This window comes from Coregonus lavaretus (assembly GCF_964263955.1).
Source record: "Coregonus lavaretus genome assembly, chromosome: 14".
NCBI lineage: Eukaryota > Metazoa > Chordata > Actinopteri > Salmoniformes > Salmonidae > Coregonus > Coregonus lavaretus.
Window position 1 is genome coordinate 25389400 of NC_140001.1, and position 18269 is coordinate 25407668.

Consider the following 18269-nt stretch of genomic DNA (forward strand, 5'->3'; position numbering starts at 1 on the left):
CCAAGCCACTTTTCAAATGAAAAATATCCGCTTTGTCCCCACATACACCGGTAACCCAATACTCATGGCCCACTCATGTGGTCTAAGTGACAGAGTTCGGTATAAACACACACAGGCTTTTCAAACTGGGTTCCTCTTCCGGTTAGTCACTGGGTATACCAACTGGCTTCTGTTAATATAACTGGGCTGCAGCTGGCACACGTCATGTGGATTAGACATTTGGATAGTTAATCACTGTTCAAATGTAATTAGTTGAAAATGGCTACATGATCATTTCTCTACCAGCATGCCTCCTGTGACAAAGCTCTTATAGTAGCATGTGGCTACGTCTTCTCCCTACCCAAGAGAGAGAGATCTTCATTTTCCTATCTGAAATGGCCTGTCTATATTCTTCAACGCCCTTGATCTGCCAGCAGCTATTATTTTATTCCAGCCTCTATATAGAACAGAACACACGTGTGCATTTGCAAATAAGTCAGAAATGCCCCCTTAAGTGCACTGTAGCGTATGCATCGCTGCATGAATAAATATTGAAATGTGTGTGGGTTTCAAGGGGTTGTATTTCCCAGTACTTTCATTCTCTGCCCACTCTTTTGGAGTCTTGTAATGTGATTAAAGTCTATTAATCATCAAAGCATCTCTCCTGGGATCCTGACTCATGAACTGGGGGAAGAAACAGGGGTGGAATGTGTCAAGAAAGCTTTCAGCGAACACTCTCTGTATCATGTTCAGATTGGAAGAGAAAAGGCAGGGTCACTACCCACTGAAGTGCTGGGGTTTGGGCTTTGTTTTAGTTGTTTGATTTCTACGGGCTCGCTCCTTTACTTCTGAATGGCTTCTCATTAGTGGAGGTGAAGGGCTATAGGACCATGAGCCTCTGCATGTTGTAAGTAAACTGTGGTTAGATTGGGGGGGGTGGACTGGGCAGGGTTCTGATTTGAACTTCAACTGCTCTCTTTCTGTAAGATCCTCATCCTCTTAAAGTCTTCCACCTCAGTAAATTAACCATTCATCTCTTTCCTTCTCTCTTTCAGGTGGTGTACTTCACGGAGATGCACAATATCTTCAGTGAGTTGACAGATCAGATCGACCAGGCAGGGCTGACTGATGAGCAGAGGGAGAGGGAGAATGAAGCCAAGCTGAGTGAGCTGCGTGCTCTGTCTATTGTCGCTGATGACTGAGCGCGGGAGAGAACACCAAGGAGGGGAAGGGCTCGCTCTATACCTCTGGCCTTGACTCCTTTCAAACCTCAGTGAATGGATTGCTCTTCAGGATCCTTCTCACTGTGCAAATGGACAGCTTTGGTCATATCCTAATCATCAATTTCTTTCTTGCACTCATCTTCCCACCTCTCTCTCTCTCACATCTGACCCTTTTCTCACGTCTAAAGAAACACTGATAGCAATTCAAAGCATTTTAACTGCCACATTTACCAAGCCATCAGCCAAGTGCTATTATCATAAGCCAATATGTATATATATTTTTTAAATCATGGAATGAAACTGTTCTAAGAACTCATTTGTGGGTCACACCATAGAATTACATATAGAACTAGTAGATTTATAGGATATCCGTGGGTCACACTTTCTTCTCAAAGCTGCATACTCGGTTTTGATCGTTTGAGTTTTGTAATCATTTCCAAATCAAGGTACGTACCAAAATGTAATTTATTGTACCATATTGGTAGTACTGTCTTGAACACTAATATTGAAATGTTAGCAGACTAGAGGATGAAGTGTAGGTCAGAAAGCTACATTCAGTTGAATCTCTGTATTTCTCCCTCCCTCAGGGGTTATGCACACTGATCTAGCCTGTGCATTGTGGACTGGGAGCTTATTTGTTGGGGTAAAAATTATATTGAAAGTTACCTGTAGTATTTAACACTAGCCACTCCAGTTTCCTGGCTATGGATATAATACGTCAAACTCTTTAATCTTCAGACCTCTGATGGTGGCTGTATAAAGGAGTGTCAAAATGTTTTTGTCTGTTCCCTAATCGTCCCCTGCTTCTGAAAAGGACAATCTGACATAGTCTTAGACTGAGATAGTCCTTATACCCTTATCTTGTTCTTCATGTAGGTTTTACAAGTCAAGCTAGAGTGCTTGCCTTTCAAAAGCAACGCTCTTGTTCCCTCTAGTGACACTTACTGTTCATTGTTCTCATAGCTTTCCTTCATTTGACCATATCTTTGTTGTTCTTTGTTCCATTGTTTGTGCTCAGTTTTATTTGTGCAAACAGTTTAATTATTGATTTAAACTCTCCAGTAAATGTTCCTACTACATACCAGATCAAATAAAACCAGGAGAGGACCATGTCTATCAGTTATTGCCTAAGATGAGATCATGGCATATGATTGAAGTACATCACTTAACTATTATACCCACCTTTGTTGGATATTTATTAATGGCAAATGCTTCTGCTTGAGGATGACATTTTTCCTTAGTCAATGATTGTCAATTTGTCATGTTTTGAGGGAATTCTCTCTTGACATGTGTGCCTTTTCTTTGTGGACAGCTATGCACAAAATGCATACTTGACTAAATGTGTATTTTTTTTATTATTTGGTTACCTTTTCCAAAACATAGTTCTAGTTTAATTAACATTGTTATTGAGTGAGAAACTTGACTTGTAATCTGTTTCTTTAATGTTAGTGGGTTTTATTAAGCAGTTTTGTTGTTGCTCTGTTACCATCTGTTTAGACATTGTGTTCAGTAAAGCTTTTTCCATTGTCATTTTCTATGAACAACCATGCAATAAATAGATGTAAGAAGTGTCTCCTTCAGTGATCTGCCTTGTCATACACTTCAACTAAATGAAATTGACGAATGATAATCATCATAGTTTCTTTATTAAGGAAAGCAACATACAATAATATTTCTACATTGTTGGGATTTAGTCAATCGTGCCCAGTGAACATAATTCATCAATATTCACAGTTTAAAATGCACTTCCCATTTACAAATTCACTATTTAATGGCAACTGCATAAATTATAAAGAGATTCTCCGGTACTTTTGTATAATTTTTTGGCAGTAGTTTTAAAAGTAGTGAGTGCTCACAAGCCAAAAGTAGTCCCCGAAAATGTATTATGTTATATGTGCACCACGTCATTGCGCTTTCTCAGGTGCTACGGTGTATGCATCTTTCTAGCTGTCACTCAAATGGCGAGGGGCTGAAGCTCATTGGCTAGAACTCAAATTGCTAGGGGCTGGCCCATGTGGGGGAAAATGGCGCAGCACAGTCCCTTTCAAACTAAGGATTTAGTGGCTAATTGAGATAAGACAGTAATTCTACTCATAGCTTATGAATGTATGAACTACACATTGACACACCCAGACCAAAGCCGGCGGTTTAAAGAAGTTCCGGCGCATGTCTTTAAGGGTAATGTTTCAGTTGAATCCCTTATATAACCTTGGAGAAAGGACTGTGGTCAGTAAATGGGAATGATTTACTGCAGATATCGTCTTGTTCAAAGCTACTGTATCTCAGTCACAGCTTCACTGAGAACACTAAACAATCATCTCTAGAATACACACCTGAATATTAATTCATTTACACTGCAAGAAGCAGCCTTCACGAGGTTTAGATGCTACATATTAGTCAGGAGGATGGAAGTGTGGTCCAGGGGGGCATTATCAGGCCCACCTAGTGTCTACTTGCTCACGGCTCTCTACCCAATTTTTTTTTTTTTTTTTTTTTCTACGGACAGGTTTTGTGCAAGGACAACATTTGAGCAAAAATAGTTTGGTCCCATTTAATGTTGTTGTTCCTACTGTCTATGATGTGTAAACAATGAAAATACATTTGACACACTGATGTACAAGAAGCAGCATGGTATCAGACTGGAATCCCCTGAAAACCGTACCAAATGTGTTTGATAGTATTGAGCTGGGTACTGTAGGAATTGCCTCTGTTGGCTTGGCTACATGCTCAGTTTTTAGTACTATAGTGAGATCCAGCAAACTGCATATCTTTGTCCAGTGACAGGAAACACAGACACAGTTCATGTAAATGTCAGGGTGTGTGTGTGAGCATGTTACAGTGGATAGAGGTCTTCTAGATGGCAGTGGTGCTGTACATGTTTGTTATCTGTTCCTGGAAGACCCTGTGGATGTCCACTCGTCTGGTCTTCAGAGTGGGGGTGAGGAGACCGTTGCTAACACTGAACATCTCTGGATGCAGGTGCAAGTCCTTCACCTAAAAGTGAGGAAAGAGATGGCAAAACGATCAGACTCTTTATGTTGTATTCAGTTTCCTGTTACACCATGTTTTATGTCTTCATATACCATGGCACCATTAGTTACAAATATGAAGCCAATGTATGCCTGTATTCATGTTGAAGATTCCTCACCTGCTCAAATGACTTCAGCCCAGCTTCCTTCCCCACGGCTGTCATGTCTTCTAACACTTCTTTCTTCACATCCTGTAGTGAGAGAAGATTTCAATCAGTACCTTCGGAGTTGATACAATCCAACAACAGCAAACATTGTAAAGGTGCAGATGGCCTATTGAGTGAACCAGGGTGACGTCACATACTGGATTCTGGCAGAGTTCCTCATAGGTTCCAACGATTCCCCTCTCCTTAACCCAGTCAATGAACACTTCTGGGTCTGGCACAACAATACCGATCAGGTGACCCTGGAAACAGAACATAAAACAGTGTTAGTGAGAATGACTGTGTCTTAGAAAAAGGACTATTCTCTGACAGTGAATACAAGAGTACATTTACATTTTAGTCATTTAGCAGACGCTCTTATCCAGAGCGACTTACAGTTAGTGAGTGCATACATTTTCATACTGGCCCCCCATGGGAAATGAACCCACAACCCTGGCGTTGCAAGCGCCATGCTCTACCAACTGAGCTACAGGGGACTACAGAGTACTGGTATATCAAATACCTGTAGGCTGTCTCCGTGCACAAAGACCTGTAGCACAGGGACACAACGCATGTAGACATTCTCAATCTTCTCAGGGGCAATGTACTCTCCCTGGGACAGCTTGAAGATGTGCTTCTTCCTGTCGATGATGCGAAGTGTCCCATTCTAACAGGAAAACATACCGACACACATTCATGACTTGACTGACTGGAGTATCTACTGATCATTGTCCTCTATGGTAACCCAGCTCACCGGTAGCCACTGGCCCACATCTCCACTGTGCAGCCAGCCATCACTGTCCAGGGCCTCTGTTGTTTTCTCCTCATCTTTCAGGTACCCCCGGAACACACTGTGGCCACGGATACAGATCTAACTCAGCAGAAAGGTAGGAACAGTGTTAATATAGGAACAGCACTTGATACACAACAGCCAGAGTGATACATTTTTGCTGGGTATGTTGTACAATAACACGGTAATACCATTATGCTTTTTTACCACCTCACCTCTCCTTCTCCGTTCTTGGCATAATAGTTCATATCAGGAATGTCAACCAACTTCACCATGGCACAGGGCAGGGGAGCACCAACATGGCCTGAGACACACACACACAGTACCAGAGTATAACCAACATGCAGATAATGGGATCACTACAGCCCCATTCTCATCGACGGGGCTGTAGTGGAACAGGTTGAGAGCTTCAAGTTCCTTGGTGTCCACATCACCAACGAACTATCATGGTCCAAACACACCAAGACAGTCGTGAAGAGGGCACGACAAAGCCTATTCCCCCTCAGGAGACTGAAAAGATTTGGCATGGGTCCTCAGATCCTCAAAATTTTTTACAGCTGCACCATCGAGAGCATCCTGACTGGTTGCATCACCGCCTGGTATGGCAACTGCTTGGCCTCCGACCGCAAGGCACTACAGAGGGTAGTGCGTACGGCCCAGTACATCACTGGGGCCAAGCTTCCTGCCATCCAGGACCTCTATACCAGGCGGTGTCAGAGGAAGGCCCTCAAAATTGTCAAAGACTCCAGCCACCCTAGTCATAGACTGTTCTCTCTGCTACCGCACGGCAAGCGGTACCGGAGTGCCAAGTCTAGGTCCAAAAGACTTCTCAACAGCTTCTAACCCCAAGCCATAAGACTCCTGAACAGCTAATCATGGCTACCCGGACTATTTGCACTGCCCCCCCACCCCATCCTTTTTACGCTGCTGCTACTCTGTTAATTATTTATGCATAGTCACTCATTTATGCAACTCTACCCACATGTACATATTACCTCAACTACCTCAACTAGCCGGTGCCCCCGCACATTGACTCTGCAACGGTACCCCCCTGTATATATAGCCTCCCTACTGTCACTTTATTTTACTTCTGCTCTTTTTTTCTCTAAACACTTTTTTGTTGTTGTTTTATTTTTACTTTTTTCGTTAAAAATAAATGCACTGTTGGTTAAGGGCTGTAAGTAAGCATTTCACTGTAATGTCTGCACCTGTTGTATTCGGCGCATGTGACCAATACAATTTGATTTGATTTGATTTGATCAGTGACTAGTTGTCTCCAGATATGAAGTACATAGTTTCCCATAGTCAGAGACCCAGCCCCTTACCTGCACTCCAGTCACCTGGCATGGAGAAGGTGCAGCCTGCTGTGCATTCAGTCTGCCCGTAACCCTCGAAGATCTGCACAGAGCAGCAGGCACATTCCACATCACTAAACCTCACACTCCCATCAGAAATAAACCCATACATTTAGCCTGAGCTCCAGGCAGGCATTCTCACCAGACAGCCGAGGGTGGCCCTGAGGAAGGAGAGCACGGTGGGGGAGATGGGGGCCGAGGCGGTCAGAATGAACCTCAGATTACCTCCTAAATTAGCCTGAAACACAAAGAAACAACTAGAATCCAATTACATCTAACAAATACAGTTTTCTGAAAAGGGAGACTTTACAGTGCATTCGGAAAGTATTCACACATTTTGTTCCATTACAGCCTTATTCTAAAATTGATTAAATCGTTTCCCCCCCTCAAATATACACCCAATACCCCATAATAACAAAGCAAAAACAGTTTAAAAAAAAACTGAAATATGACTTTTACATAAGTATTCAGACCCTTTACTCAGTACTTTGTTGAGGCACCTTTGGCAGCGATTACAACATTGAGTCTTCTTGGGTATGACGCTACAAGCTTGGCACACCTGTATTTGGGGAGTTTCTCCCATTCTTCTCTGCAGATCCTCTCAAGCTCTGTCAGGTTGGATGGGGAGCGTAGGGCACAGCTATCTTCAGGTCTCTTCAGATATGTTCGATCGGGTTCAAGTCTGGGCTCTGGCTGGACCACTCAAAGACATTCAGAGACTTGTCCTGGCTGTGTGCTTAGGGTCGTTGTCCTGTTGGAAGGTGAACCTTCGCCCCAGTCTGAGGTCCTGAGCGCTCTGGAGCAGGTTTTCATTAAGGATCTCTCTGTACTTTGCTCCATTAATCTTTCCCTCAATCCTGACTAGTCTCCCAGTCCCTGGCGCTGAAAAACATCCCCACAGCATGATGCTGCCACCACCATGCTTCACCGTAGGGATGGTGCCAGGTTTCCTCCTGACGTGACGTTTGGCATTCAGGCCAAAGAGTTCAATCTTGGTTTCATCAGACCAGAACATCTTGTTTCTCATGGTCTGAGAGTCCTTTAGGTGCCTTTTAGCAAACTCCAAGCAGGCTGTCATGTGCCTTTTACTGAGGAGTGGCTTCCGTCTGGCCACTCTACCATAAAGGCCTGATTGGTGGAGTGCTGCAGAGATGGTTGTCCTTCTGGAAGGTTCTCCCATCTCCACAGAGGAACTCTGGAGCTCTGTCAGAGTGACCATCGGGTTCTTGGTCACCTCCCTGACCAAGGCCCTTCTCCCCAGATTGCTCAGTTTGGCCGGGTGGCCAGCTCTAGGAAGAGTCTTGGTGGTTCCAAACTTCTTCCATTTAAGAATGATGGAGGCCACTGTGTTCTTGGGGACCTTCAATGCTGCAGAAATGTTTTGGTACCCTTCCCCAGATCTGTGCCTTGACACAATCCTGTCTCGGAGCTCTATGGACAATTCCTTCGACCTCATGGCTTGGTTTTTGCTCTGACATGCACTGTCAACTGTAGGACCTTACATAGACAGGTGTGCTCCTTTCCAAATCATGTCCAATCAATTGAATTTACCACAGGTGGACTCCAATCAAGTTGTAGAAACATCTCAAGGATGATCAATGGACATTTTGAGTCTCATATCAAAGGGTCTGAATACTTATGTAAGTAAGGTATCTGTTTTTATTTGAAATACATTTGCAAAAATTTATAAAAACCTGTTTTCGCTTTGTCATTATGGGGTATTGTGTGTAGATTGATGAGAAGAAAATAATATTTAATCCATTTTAGAATAAGGCTGTAACGTAACAAAATGTGGAAAAAGGGAAGGGGTCTGAATACTTTCTGAATGCACTGTATGTGTTCAGTGACTGACCTGAATCCTGTTGAACACCAGCCTGTCCCACAGACTGTTGTTACGTACCACCCCACTGCTGAGCTCAGCCTGCTTCCTCCTCACCGCATAGTGCAGCACTGCCCGGCGCAATGGGGACGTCATGGAGCCTAAGATCTACACACAGACATGCATGCACACAGAAAAGAGCATAGAAAAAAATAAAATCCTACATAAACAAACAAAATTGGTATGGTTGGTACAGTATCATAGGATTTGGACTCATCTGCTGACCTTGTCGTAGATGCGGTTGAGTAGGCGAGGCACCACTGGGAAGAAGGTGGGTTTCAGAGTCTTAATATCGTCCATGAGCAGGGAGATATCCCCCTGGTAGAATCCTACCCTGGCCCCATGACATAACATGGACACCTGAGGAAGACAGGACCATTTAGAAGCACTGTCTGACATGCATAGTCACCAAGACAGACATATAAAAGTATTATTGTAATCAAAAGAGGGTGAGCTACCTGAATCATCCTCTCAAACATGTGGGCAAGAGGCAGGTAAGAGATTGACACGTCCTCTTGCTGAATCACAAATGACCCCTGTAATGGAGGGAAATAATTGACGCATAAAACAGTTACACAGTGGATAATAGAGATGGCATACAACCAATTAAATATGCAATCTAGATTTTACAACAGCAATGTATCTTTTACAAGGACAATTATGGGTAAACTATTTCGCATTCACAAGGGCTATTAAACATCCCATTTATTATATCTTAAAACACTACAGGGAGAAGAACAGTGAGAGAGATGGATGGAGTGAGACAAATAGAGAGAAAATGGAGCTAGCCATGAAACTCCTTCTGAATTCAAGACGGAGGTGGGAGCCAGAACAGACCTCCAGGATCTTAATAACAGAGGAGGAGTTGGAGGCGATGTTGCCGTGGGTGATCATGGCTCCCTTGGGCTTTCCTGCCCAAATAAACAGAACACAGTTTAGTTTGAAGGAGGGCATCATTGCACGGCTCTGTGTAGCACCGGAATTTATCTCATAACATAATGAGAGGTTGTCAGTGGGCCCCCATGGGCACATTCCTAGCAGTGTGGGTAAATGCTTAAGTATATGATTAACATGCAGGGTAGTGGGGGTACTTGAGGCCTCACACAGAGATCTATAAAAACACATGGTACCTGTTGTTCCACTGGTGAAGCACACGACTGCCAGGTCCTGGGGTTGGGGTGGCTGCAACAAACAGACACAGATGATTGACAACAGGATCAAAAACAGTAGGGAAGCAGCAAAAACTGTAATTGAGACCTAATCGACATTTACCAGAGGAAAACTCACCACAGGTTCTGTGAGGTTCTGTCGTCCAAGTTCCTGCAATATGCACATACAAACACAAGGTCATGTCTGTGGTACTCAAGGTGACTTATAATCTAACCCCAGTGAAAGGGTTTGTGATGTGATCTTTTGTTTGTGATGTTGATCCAATATCCCAACTAAAGAAGCAGGCATCTATTCTAGCAATTCATCATCTTTACATTGTATACATCTACCCTCCTCCCACCATGAGCTGTGTGAGTTCTAGAATCTCCACACCACAGTTCTTCCCCCTCTCCACTATGGCATCACTGCAGGCATTGAAGAGCACCAGACAGGAGAGAGTAGGCGTCACACCCTTCTCCTTATTCCCCAGAAGGGACTCTGCCTTCTCCTCCTTGTCACAGATCACCAGGGAGATCTCCGCTAGGAGGTGAAACAGCCAGAATGAACAAGAAGAGTAATAGGACAGTGGTGGACATATATATATATATAGTACCAGTCAAATGTTTGGACACACCTACTCATTCAAGGGTGTTTCTTTATTTTTACTATTTTCTACATAGTAGAATAATAGTGAAGACATCAAAACTATGAAATAACACATATGGAATCATGTATTAACCAAAGAAGTGTTAAATAAATCAAACTATATTTTAGATTTTTCAAAGTAGCCACCCTTTGCCTTGATGACAGCTTTGCACACTCTTGGCATTCTCTCAACCAGCTTCACCTGGAATGCTTTTCCAATAGTCTTGAAGGAGTTCCCACATATGCTGAGCACTTGTTAGCTGCTTTTCCTTCACTCTGCGGTCCGACTCATCCAAAACCATCTCAATTGGGTTGATGTCGGGTGATTGTGGAGGCCAGGTCATCTGATGCAGCACACCATCACTCTTCTTCTTGGTCAAATAGCCCTTACACAGCCTGGAGGTGTGTTTTGGGTCATTGTCCTGTTGATAAACAAATGATAGTCCCACTAAGCGCAAACCAGATGGGATGGCGTATCGCTGCAGAATGCTGTGGTAGCCATGCTGGTCAAGTGTGCCTTGAATTCTAAATAAATCACTGACAGATTCACCAGCTAAGCACCCCCACACCTCCTCCTCCATGCTTCACGGTGGGAACCACACATGCAGAGATCATCCGTTCACCTACTCTGCATCTCACAAAGACACGGTGGTTGGAACCAAAAATCTCAAATTCATCAGAAACTCGTGTTTCTTGGACCAAGCAAGTCTCTTCTTCTTATTGGTGTCCTTTAGTAGTGGTTTCTTTGCAGCAATTCGACCATGACGGCCTGATTCACGCAGTCTCCTCTGAACAGTTGATGTTGAGATGTGTCTGTTACTTGAACTCTGTGAAGCATTTATTTGGGCTGCAAAACTCTAATGAACTTATCCTCTGTAGCAGAGGTAACTCTGGGTCTTCCTTTCCTGTGGCGGTCCTCATGAGAGCCAGTTTCATCATAGCAATTGAAGAAACTGTAAAAGTTCTTGAAATTTTCCGGATTGACTGACCTTCATGTCTTAAAGTAATGATGGACTGTCGTTTCTCTTTGCTTATTTGAGCTGTTCTTGCCATAATATGGACTTGGTCTTTTACCAAATAGGGCTATCTTCTGTATACCAACCCTACCTTGTCACAACACAACTGATTGGCTCAAAACCATTAAGGAAATAAATTCCACAAATTAACAAGGCACACCTGTTAATTGAAACGCATTCCAGGTGACTACCTCATGAAGCTGGTTTAGAGAATGCCAAGAGTGTGCAAAGCTGTCATCAAGGCAAAGGGTGGCTACTTTGAAGAATCTCAAATATATTTTGATTTGTTTAACACTTTTTGGGTTACCACATGATTTTATATGTGTTATTGCATAGTGTTGATGTCTTGTAGAAAATAGTAAAAATAAAGAAAAACCTGTGAATGAGTAGGTGTGTCCAAACGTTTGACTGGTACTGTATATATATATATATATACCCATACATTACAGTCTGTTGTAACAGAGTATTCCAGCCTTACCAAGGTTGAGGATATGCACCATGGCCTCCTCTCCGAGTGTGTCATACAGGGGCACTACAGCCATTGAGAAGGTGTAGCAGGCCAGCTCTGAAATGATCCACTGCCGCCAACAGAGGGAGACAGAGCAACACTATTAGAAAGACAGACCCCAGACTCCTTCCTAACTGATGCTTGGTCACCACATTAGTGGAGTCTCTACAAGGACAGTGCTCTAACAGACAGGGAAGTATTAGGATTAAACGTCTTGGCATTTCACTACGTAGAATAGCAGGGAAGGAATGTGTAGCCTTCTGTACCTCTGGCCTGTTCTGGGCAAATATTCCAACAAACTGCTCAGGGTTTGGTTGGCAGCCTTTGCCCAAAAGCCCAGAGCCCAGCACCTGTGCCTGTTCAGCCACCTAAAACAGATGACAATCAGACAGCAACAATAATAAAATCATTGAATAGAGCTTGAGCATACCGTATGTAATTACTTAGCAATAACGATCAAAGACCAAAGATCCACAGACCTCACTGTAGGAGATCCACTGGTAAGGTTCCCCAGGTTTCCTGAAGCCAAGGCATGGGCCATCCCCTGTGCATCAACACATTCTAGTCAGGTACACTCTGGCATGTCTGGTAAGTTGTCATTGCTCATAACTAGCCCATTAGTCCACTGTGTCCGACCAGCTCACCTGCCACCCTCAGTCCTCTCTGGAACATATCATAAGCTGTCCTGGTGTCATCATAGTAGAACTCCAACAGGACATCGTCCTTGAGCAAAGCTGAACGCCTCCAATTGGGCTCTCCCTGCAATATATAGACTCCATTAAAAAAATACAATCCAAAATACAGTGATAAATACAACTACTATTACTCACACAAACAAACACGACTGTTCTTAATAAATATTACTCTTACTAACACTCATCTGCTCCAGAACACAATACTCTCACCTGTACAGGGATAGACTGGGCATTCAGATCACAAGGAGGACGCATGGGCCGAGGGCGGGTCACCAGCCAGTATGCAGTGAAGGAGGCCAGAGCCCCTATACCCAGCAGAGAGGACGGGGACAGAGAGACGGAGAAAGAGGACAATGAAGGGAGAGAGGGGACAAGGCTCCAGAAGTCCTCCCTCTCAGGTCCTCGAACCCCCCCACTGAAACGAAGGGACTGGAACCACTCCTGAAAATGCATAGCTGAGAGAGAAAGAGAGAGAGAGAATATGAGTGTATTTGCCTGAATGAATGAGAGAGAAATGTAATGAGAGTGTAAACGTGAAAGGGGAAGCAATTACATCCAGGAATTCTCTACAAACTTGTGAAAAGACGTCCACAGAGGTGCTATTGTACTTTAGAAACAGAACATAAAGCATGTGCAGTATGCAAGAAAGAGTAGCTAATCTCCCCTATACAATAGTTTTCTAAATGTTTCAGGGAAAAGAGGGGCTGAGGGGGGTCAATGTTTATGGAACAATTAGGAATGAAACTGACAAATCGTATACAGCACAAAATGAATAAAGCTAAATGACAACAAACAAACTTGGTCACCAAAACTAAACAATGCAACATCCTCTGTTTTTAAAAGCCGACGCACACTGGCCCTCCAGCTCAGCAGACAGACGGGGGGGACTGAGGAGAGAATGAATGGCTGGGGTGTATAGAGGACAGACACTCGGAAGTAATCATGATTGGCTAACCAGAAACAGGCATTTAGTCAATGCTGTGTCCACCAACATAAATGGAGCTAGAGAGAGGAGAGAATAAAGAGAGAGAGCGAGTGAGAGAGAAAGAGAGTAGTTTGGTGGGGAGATGGGAGGGACAGCCTGTAGGTCCACCCTAATGTTTCCCTGCCAGTCTGTAATGGTCACAACCAAACCAGAGTACGAGAAAGAAACGTGGGCACAACATGTTAACCAAAACAAATGTGAAACAAACATACATCTACTAAAGCATTTCATTCTCACACCCTCCTGTCTTCTAAAATCTTCTAAGTCTCTCCAAACTATGAGTTTGTCCACCGTTCCACTTTCTCTGCATCAGCACATGGAATTCACTTCACCAAATAAATCCCCCTCCCCCATACCCCTCAACCTCTCACCCACTTTCTCCCCCCTTCTTTCAGAAGTAAAGGGGATAAAGGGTGGTCACTCCCCTCTCCTTCAGTCTTTAAAGCAGGCCAACCATTTCCCAGTTCACCCCCATAGAGAAGAAAATGACCAAAGATTCATCATTTTTCTCATTACTTTTTCTTCAAGTTCTTTGAAAGTTCTAGGACCTCTCCAAATGCACAATATCTAACCAGAATATATTGCTCTGAACTCAAATAAAATGCCCTGTTGGAATGGTCACATAATTCATACTGTGCCCAGCATCCATAATAATTCATCAATTCTGTTAGCTGATAAAATAATAAATATGGCAACAATTGCCCTAAGCATTGCACTACACCTGCTGAAAAGTTGCAGTCTGAGTTTGGAAGGTCCCCATGGCTCCTTTGACATATACCAATGAGAAAATAAATGGGCTTTCATAGATGACACATCAAAAATGATGGTTTGCTGAGAAGAGAATATCCCCCTATATTCCCCTATTTCTCTCTTTATCTAGACTAGAATGTAGCATTATCACCCTTCCTCCCTCAGTCCCATTCATTATGGCTATTGTCAGAACCAGACAGGGACTATTGTGCTTCCCTGGCACTTAGTCCCAAACAGAAATGAGACAAAGGGAATAATGGAGACATGTGAAACAGTTACTAAGCAAATGAAATATCTAAGAGGGATTAAATACACACATTGTAGGCCTCTAACATATATTTTCTCTATAGCCTTTAGAGTAAACACAACAATCTGGAATGAATCACCTATACTGCTCAGTAAGGTACACATTAAAAGGTGCCATAAAGCACCAGCTTAGAGTTTCAAAAATGACAAATATTTAAACAGACACCCAAGGGCAGTTTGCATGTCTGTGCATATTCACTCCTGCTGGCAGGCATAAACAGAGATAAAAACAGAGCAACACTAAGACAAAAGCAAAAACCACACAATGTGTAATCCTCTCCAATAGAAAATAATAAGAACGTTTAAAGATGCAATGCTTGTCTGTGGAGAAATCTAAAATGAGGATCAGGAGCAGTATTGCACCCTCTATCTGTATCCTCATTGTCTTTGTACTAAATTAACATAGGTGCCTATGTCACTGCACACCTGGGTCTATGTTCTACAGGAGAGTGGTGCATGGGGGAATGTGGTTGGCAAAGGATTTCATCATCAAGCAGAGATTAAGCATTGTTTTCAGTATTTTACAGATTTCTAGTGATCAAAAGCCACCCCACTACAAAAATCTAATTACGTGTGTGAGCAAATGTCATGTTGGCTTCGAAGGCCATCCCTGATGAAAGAAAAATGGCAGGAAATGTTATTCTCTGACCCAGAAAACTACAGGTGAGAGAGGAAGGACTGAGCAACAGCATAGCCTAGCAGTATACCAAAGGTTTAGTACATTTTGCACTGCTTCCATGTGGTCACAGAAGCAAGGGATCTGAGTGGAGATGGGAAGAGCACTGGGGACACGTGAGGTTAGTGAATGAGTGAGAGAGTAAGGGGGAGAGAGAATGAAATGCACATTGTTTTCCCGGCTGTGATTCCCAAATGAAGCGTGAAAAACACAGACATAGTCACAATTAGGGTTTTGGGAAGGGAAAGGCGATGGAGAGGAAAACAGAAGGCACGGTAACCATCACCATGATGGGCTGCTGGGAAGATTAACAGTCCAGGAGCAGACAGAGCAGAGCAGAGGCCATCACTCTAGTCAACACACACACACAAAGAACACAGGAGGTCTTTGCAGCACTCCTACCACCATCATTAGACTCCCATGGTATTGATTAAAAGGAGGGCCTGTCTAGAATGTGTGTTTGTACACTAAAGCAGCACAGCCCACTATGCATAAATGGACACAAACTTCAGCTGTCCACAGTGTTACTTTATCCACAGTGTTACTTTACCTCCACTGTCTGACTGTACCAGCAACACAACAGTGTGCCAACTCAGCCCTGCCCAGACTGCATTCCAGCAACATCAACAACTTTTTAACACCTTGCCTGTGGTTTCCATTGACAGACATAGACTTCAATATTAAGGCAAAGGCACAAAGCCCTTGCAAAAACAAACTAAATGAAGACACATGGGTACATGCAGCCAGGCATTATTTCGGGTAACTGTACAGCATGAACTGCAATAGGAGGAATGCCAAAGAACTCAAGCTATACACGGGTTTGGTCCAGCTGGCCAAATACCATTGGTTTCAAGCCATATAGCACTTACCTTTGTTTGGGGAAAAAGAAGGACCACATAATTCTGCAAAGGGTGTTTTCACCTCATATGCTAGAATTAAAAGTACAAAGAAGTATTTGAAATATATCCTTCCTTGAAACTGATAACCTACTGTTATGGCAGCTGACAATTTCTTACCATGTATTGCAAAGTTTAGAATATTTTGTCTTTCAGTTACTGTGTAGATATTGGGGTGTTAACTAATACTGTAGCTTGCAAAATAAAAGGCTACAATGTAACTAAAAACAGCCAGATTGACGGTGAGCTCGAAAATCGAATTTCTGTCCCATTCATGGCAATACATAATTTAACATGCATCATCTTCAGAATAGACACACGCCTCTGACTCTCTCTCTTCATTTACAGAATAGTGCAGGACAACTCAACATCGTCAAAACTGTACTGTACCTGTTTCAAAGCTAGTATCGAATGGAAATGGTAAACAGGTTGTAAGTGTATTGCACTTATGCCACGTTGAGTACGCTACTTTGTATCCAATAGTGTCACTACAAAGTGTGTTCCAATTACCTACTCTAGTTAATTTGTACCTAGTAGAGAACTTTCCCCACAGTTTTAAAGAAGTCGTTTCACAAGTCTCAACGCAACTGACTCTTACCTGAATAAAATCTAAGTCACCCGATTTTCTTCAAATTGTGTTCCTCTACTTCGACAGGAGTAGCGAAATCACCACCCGCCACCAAACATACCAAAGTGTAACCCTTAACCCCCCTCTTCTTGAGAGGGGTACATCTGGAGACCTCATCTCTCAGGCCCCTCTCTATACTGCCATCTACTGGAGACCTCATCTCTCAGGCCCCACTCTTTACTGCCACCTACTGGAGACCTCTTCTTCTTCTTCCATGAGGTTTAACGGCGGTTGGCATCCAATTTGTTGCATTACCGCCACCTACTAGACTGGAGTACAACTCCCTTATCTTTCCTTGAAAAATAAAATAAAACAAACCAAATAAATATCCTACCATCTAACACTACACTCACACATTCAAAACTATTACTAATAATTAACCCCACCCTTCTCCACTATTTAAATATACTCACTCCTACCTCATGCACTCAACCTGAAATGATGGGACATCACCACTTAACACTCTCTGTAACTCTTCTGCTGTCAAGTCTCGCACACCCAAATATCTCTCTGCAGCTGCTACCACAACTTCAATTTTCTTCGACTTACGTTCCATCCCTGCAGTACAATTAATAACCATTGCTATAAACGCTAAAAATCCAATCTTACTGAAACATATATCACTTGCTTGCCTATCCCACTGTACTGGTATATATCTCCTACTCTCACCACTACCCCCCTTGACCCCTCTTCCTCTACTTTCTTCACTGCCTCCACATATGACAATTTCTTCTCTAATCTTACCCTGGAAACCTCAACCTGCTTCTCTCGCACTGGACATGTCTGATCCCCAGCCCCATGGCCACCCCTACAATTAGCACATACCACCACTTTCCCCACTGCTTCACACTCCTTTGTCTCATGCCCTTCTGCACACTTCTCACACCTTGGAATCTCCCTCCTACATACTGCTGCCACATGCCCATAAGTTTGACACCTGTAACATCGTAATGTACTCGGCACATAAGCTCGCACAGGATAACTTATATATCCTAATTTCACTTTGTCAGGCAAAGACTCAACTTCAAAACTCAAAAGAACAGACAATGACTCTTCTGTTTCCCCACTCTCGCCACCCTGTTTGCGTCGCACCAAACGACGAGCATCACACACACCAGGAATCTTCTCCTTCAGTTGATCCACTTTTACATTTACTGCTACCCCAGTAATCACTCCTTTCAATGGCACCCTTTTCTTGTTTAACTCTGAGCGCCTTCTCCCTCTGCCCAACAGAAACACAAACAATTATCACTAGACCACTTCTGGTTACCCTCACCGATTCCACTATACCCAATGCTTTTTTTCACCCATCTTGAAACCACAAATGGATCAGCCAAAAGGCAAGGATCCACTTTTTCCACAAACTTCACTCCTACTGTCACAGACTCATCTTTATCCTGACCCTCAGTGCAAGCCTCTGGCTCCGAGTACTTCACCACACCTACCCCCTCCGATACTTCACCCTCATTCACTTCCATTTCTCCTCCTGTCTTCAGCTCACTTTGCTTACATTTCCTACCACTTTTCTTTAACAAACCTTCTCCCTTTTCCCCGCCATTTTTTACTGACTCAAACTCAGTCTTCCTCCCTCTCTCTCTTAGACCTCCTCTGCCTCTC

At 43.3% G+C, this 18269-nt stretch overlaps 2 protein-coding genes across 4 annotated transcripts in view; one reads left to right on the forward strand and one right to left on the reverse strand.

The window, feature by feature from the left end:
* The window catches only part of LOC311141726 (bridging integrator 3), a 51604-nt gene extending 48831 nt beyond the window's left edge, over nt 1-2773 (forward strand). The window contains exon 9 of the mRNA XM_084177159.1: nt 1035-2773. Coding sequence (XP_084033285.1) covers nt 1035-1181 — 147 coding nt within the window. The 3' untranslated portion in view covers nt 1182-2773. The remainder of the gene's footprint in view (nt 1-1034) is intronic.
* Nucleotides 2774-2829: 56 nt separating this feature from the next.
* On the reverse strand, nt 2830-16791 carry LOC311141723 (long-chain-fatty-acid--CoA ligase 1-like). Of its 3 annotated transcripts, none has more exons than XM_084177154.1 (21): nt 16623-16791; nt 12622-12866; nt 12361-12475; nt 12196-12260; nt 11983-12084; nt 11687-11786; nt 9909-10087; nt 9686-9718; nt 9529-9580; nt 9236-9309; nt 8857-8934; nt 8624-8758; nt 8372-8506; nt 6662-6757; nt 6490-6562; nt 5380-5468; nt 5129-5245; nt 4898-5041; nt 4536-4637; nt 4351-4422; nt 2830-4196 (listed from the first exon to the last, which is right to left on the reverse strand). In XM_084177154.1, exons 2-21 carry the CDS (start codon nt 12862-12864, stop codon nt 4056-4058), a joined length of 2145 nt encoding a protein of 714 aa, XP_084033280.1. In that variant the 5' UTR covers nt 12865-12866; nt 16623-16791; the 3' UTR covers nt 2830-4055. The 3 variants fall into 3 exon arrangements, with proteins under 3 accessions (XP_084033280.1, XP_084033281.1, XP_084033282.1); XM_084177155.1 differs by lacking the exon at nt 16623-16791 and adding an exon at nt 16415-16517 and having other exon boundaries at nt 2836-4196; XM_084177156.1 differs by lacking the exon at nt 16623-16791 and adding an exon at nt 16145-16350 and having other exon boundaries at nt 2836-4196.
* Between the last annotated feature and the right edge of the window lie 1478 nt (nt 16792-18269).

What these genes read in the sequence shown, in the direction of transcription:
- LOC311141723 (XM_084177154.1), bottom strand. Translation starts at nt 12,864, where the DNA reads ATGCATTTTCAGGAGTGGTTCCAGTCCCTTCGTTTCAGTGGGGGGGTT. An exon ending in CCAAGAACGGAGAAGGAGAG is followed by an intron (nt 5,246 to 5,379) that starts GTGAGGTGGTAA and finishes CTGCTGAGTTAG; the next exon opens with ATCTGTATCCGTGGCCACAG. An exon ending in TGCACGGAGACAGCCTACAG is followed by an intron (nt 4,638 to 4,897) that starts GTATTTGATATA and finishes TTCTGTTTCCAG; the next exon opens with GGTCACCTGATCGGTATTGT.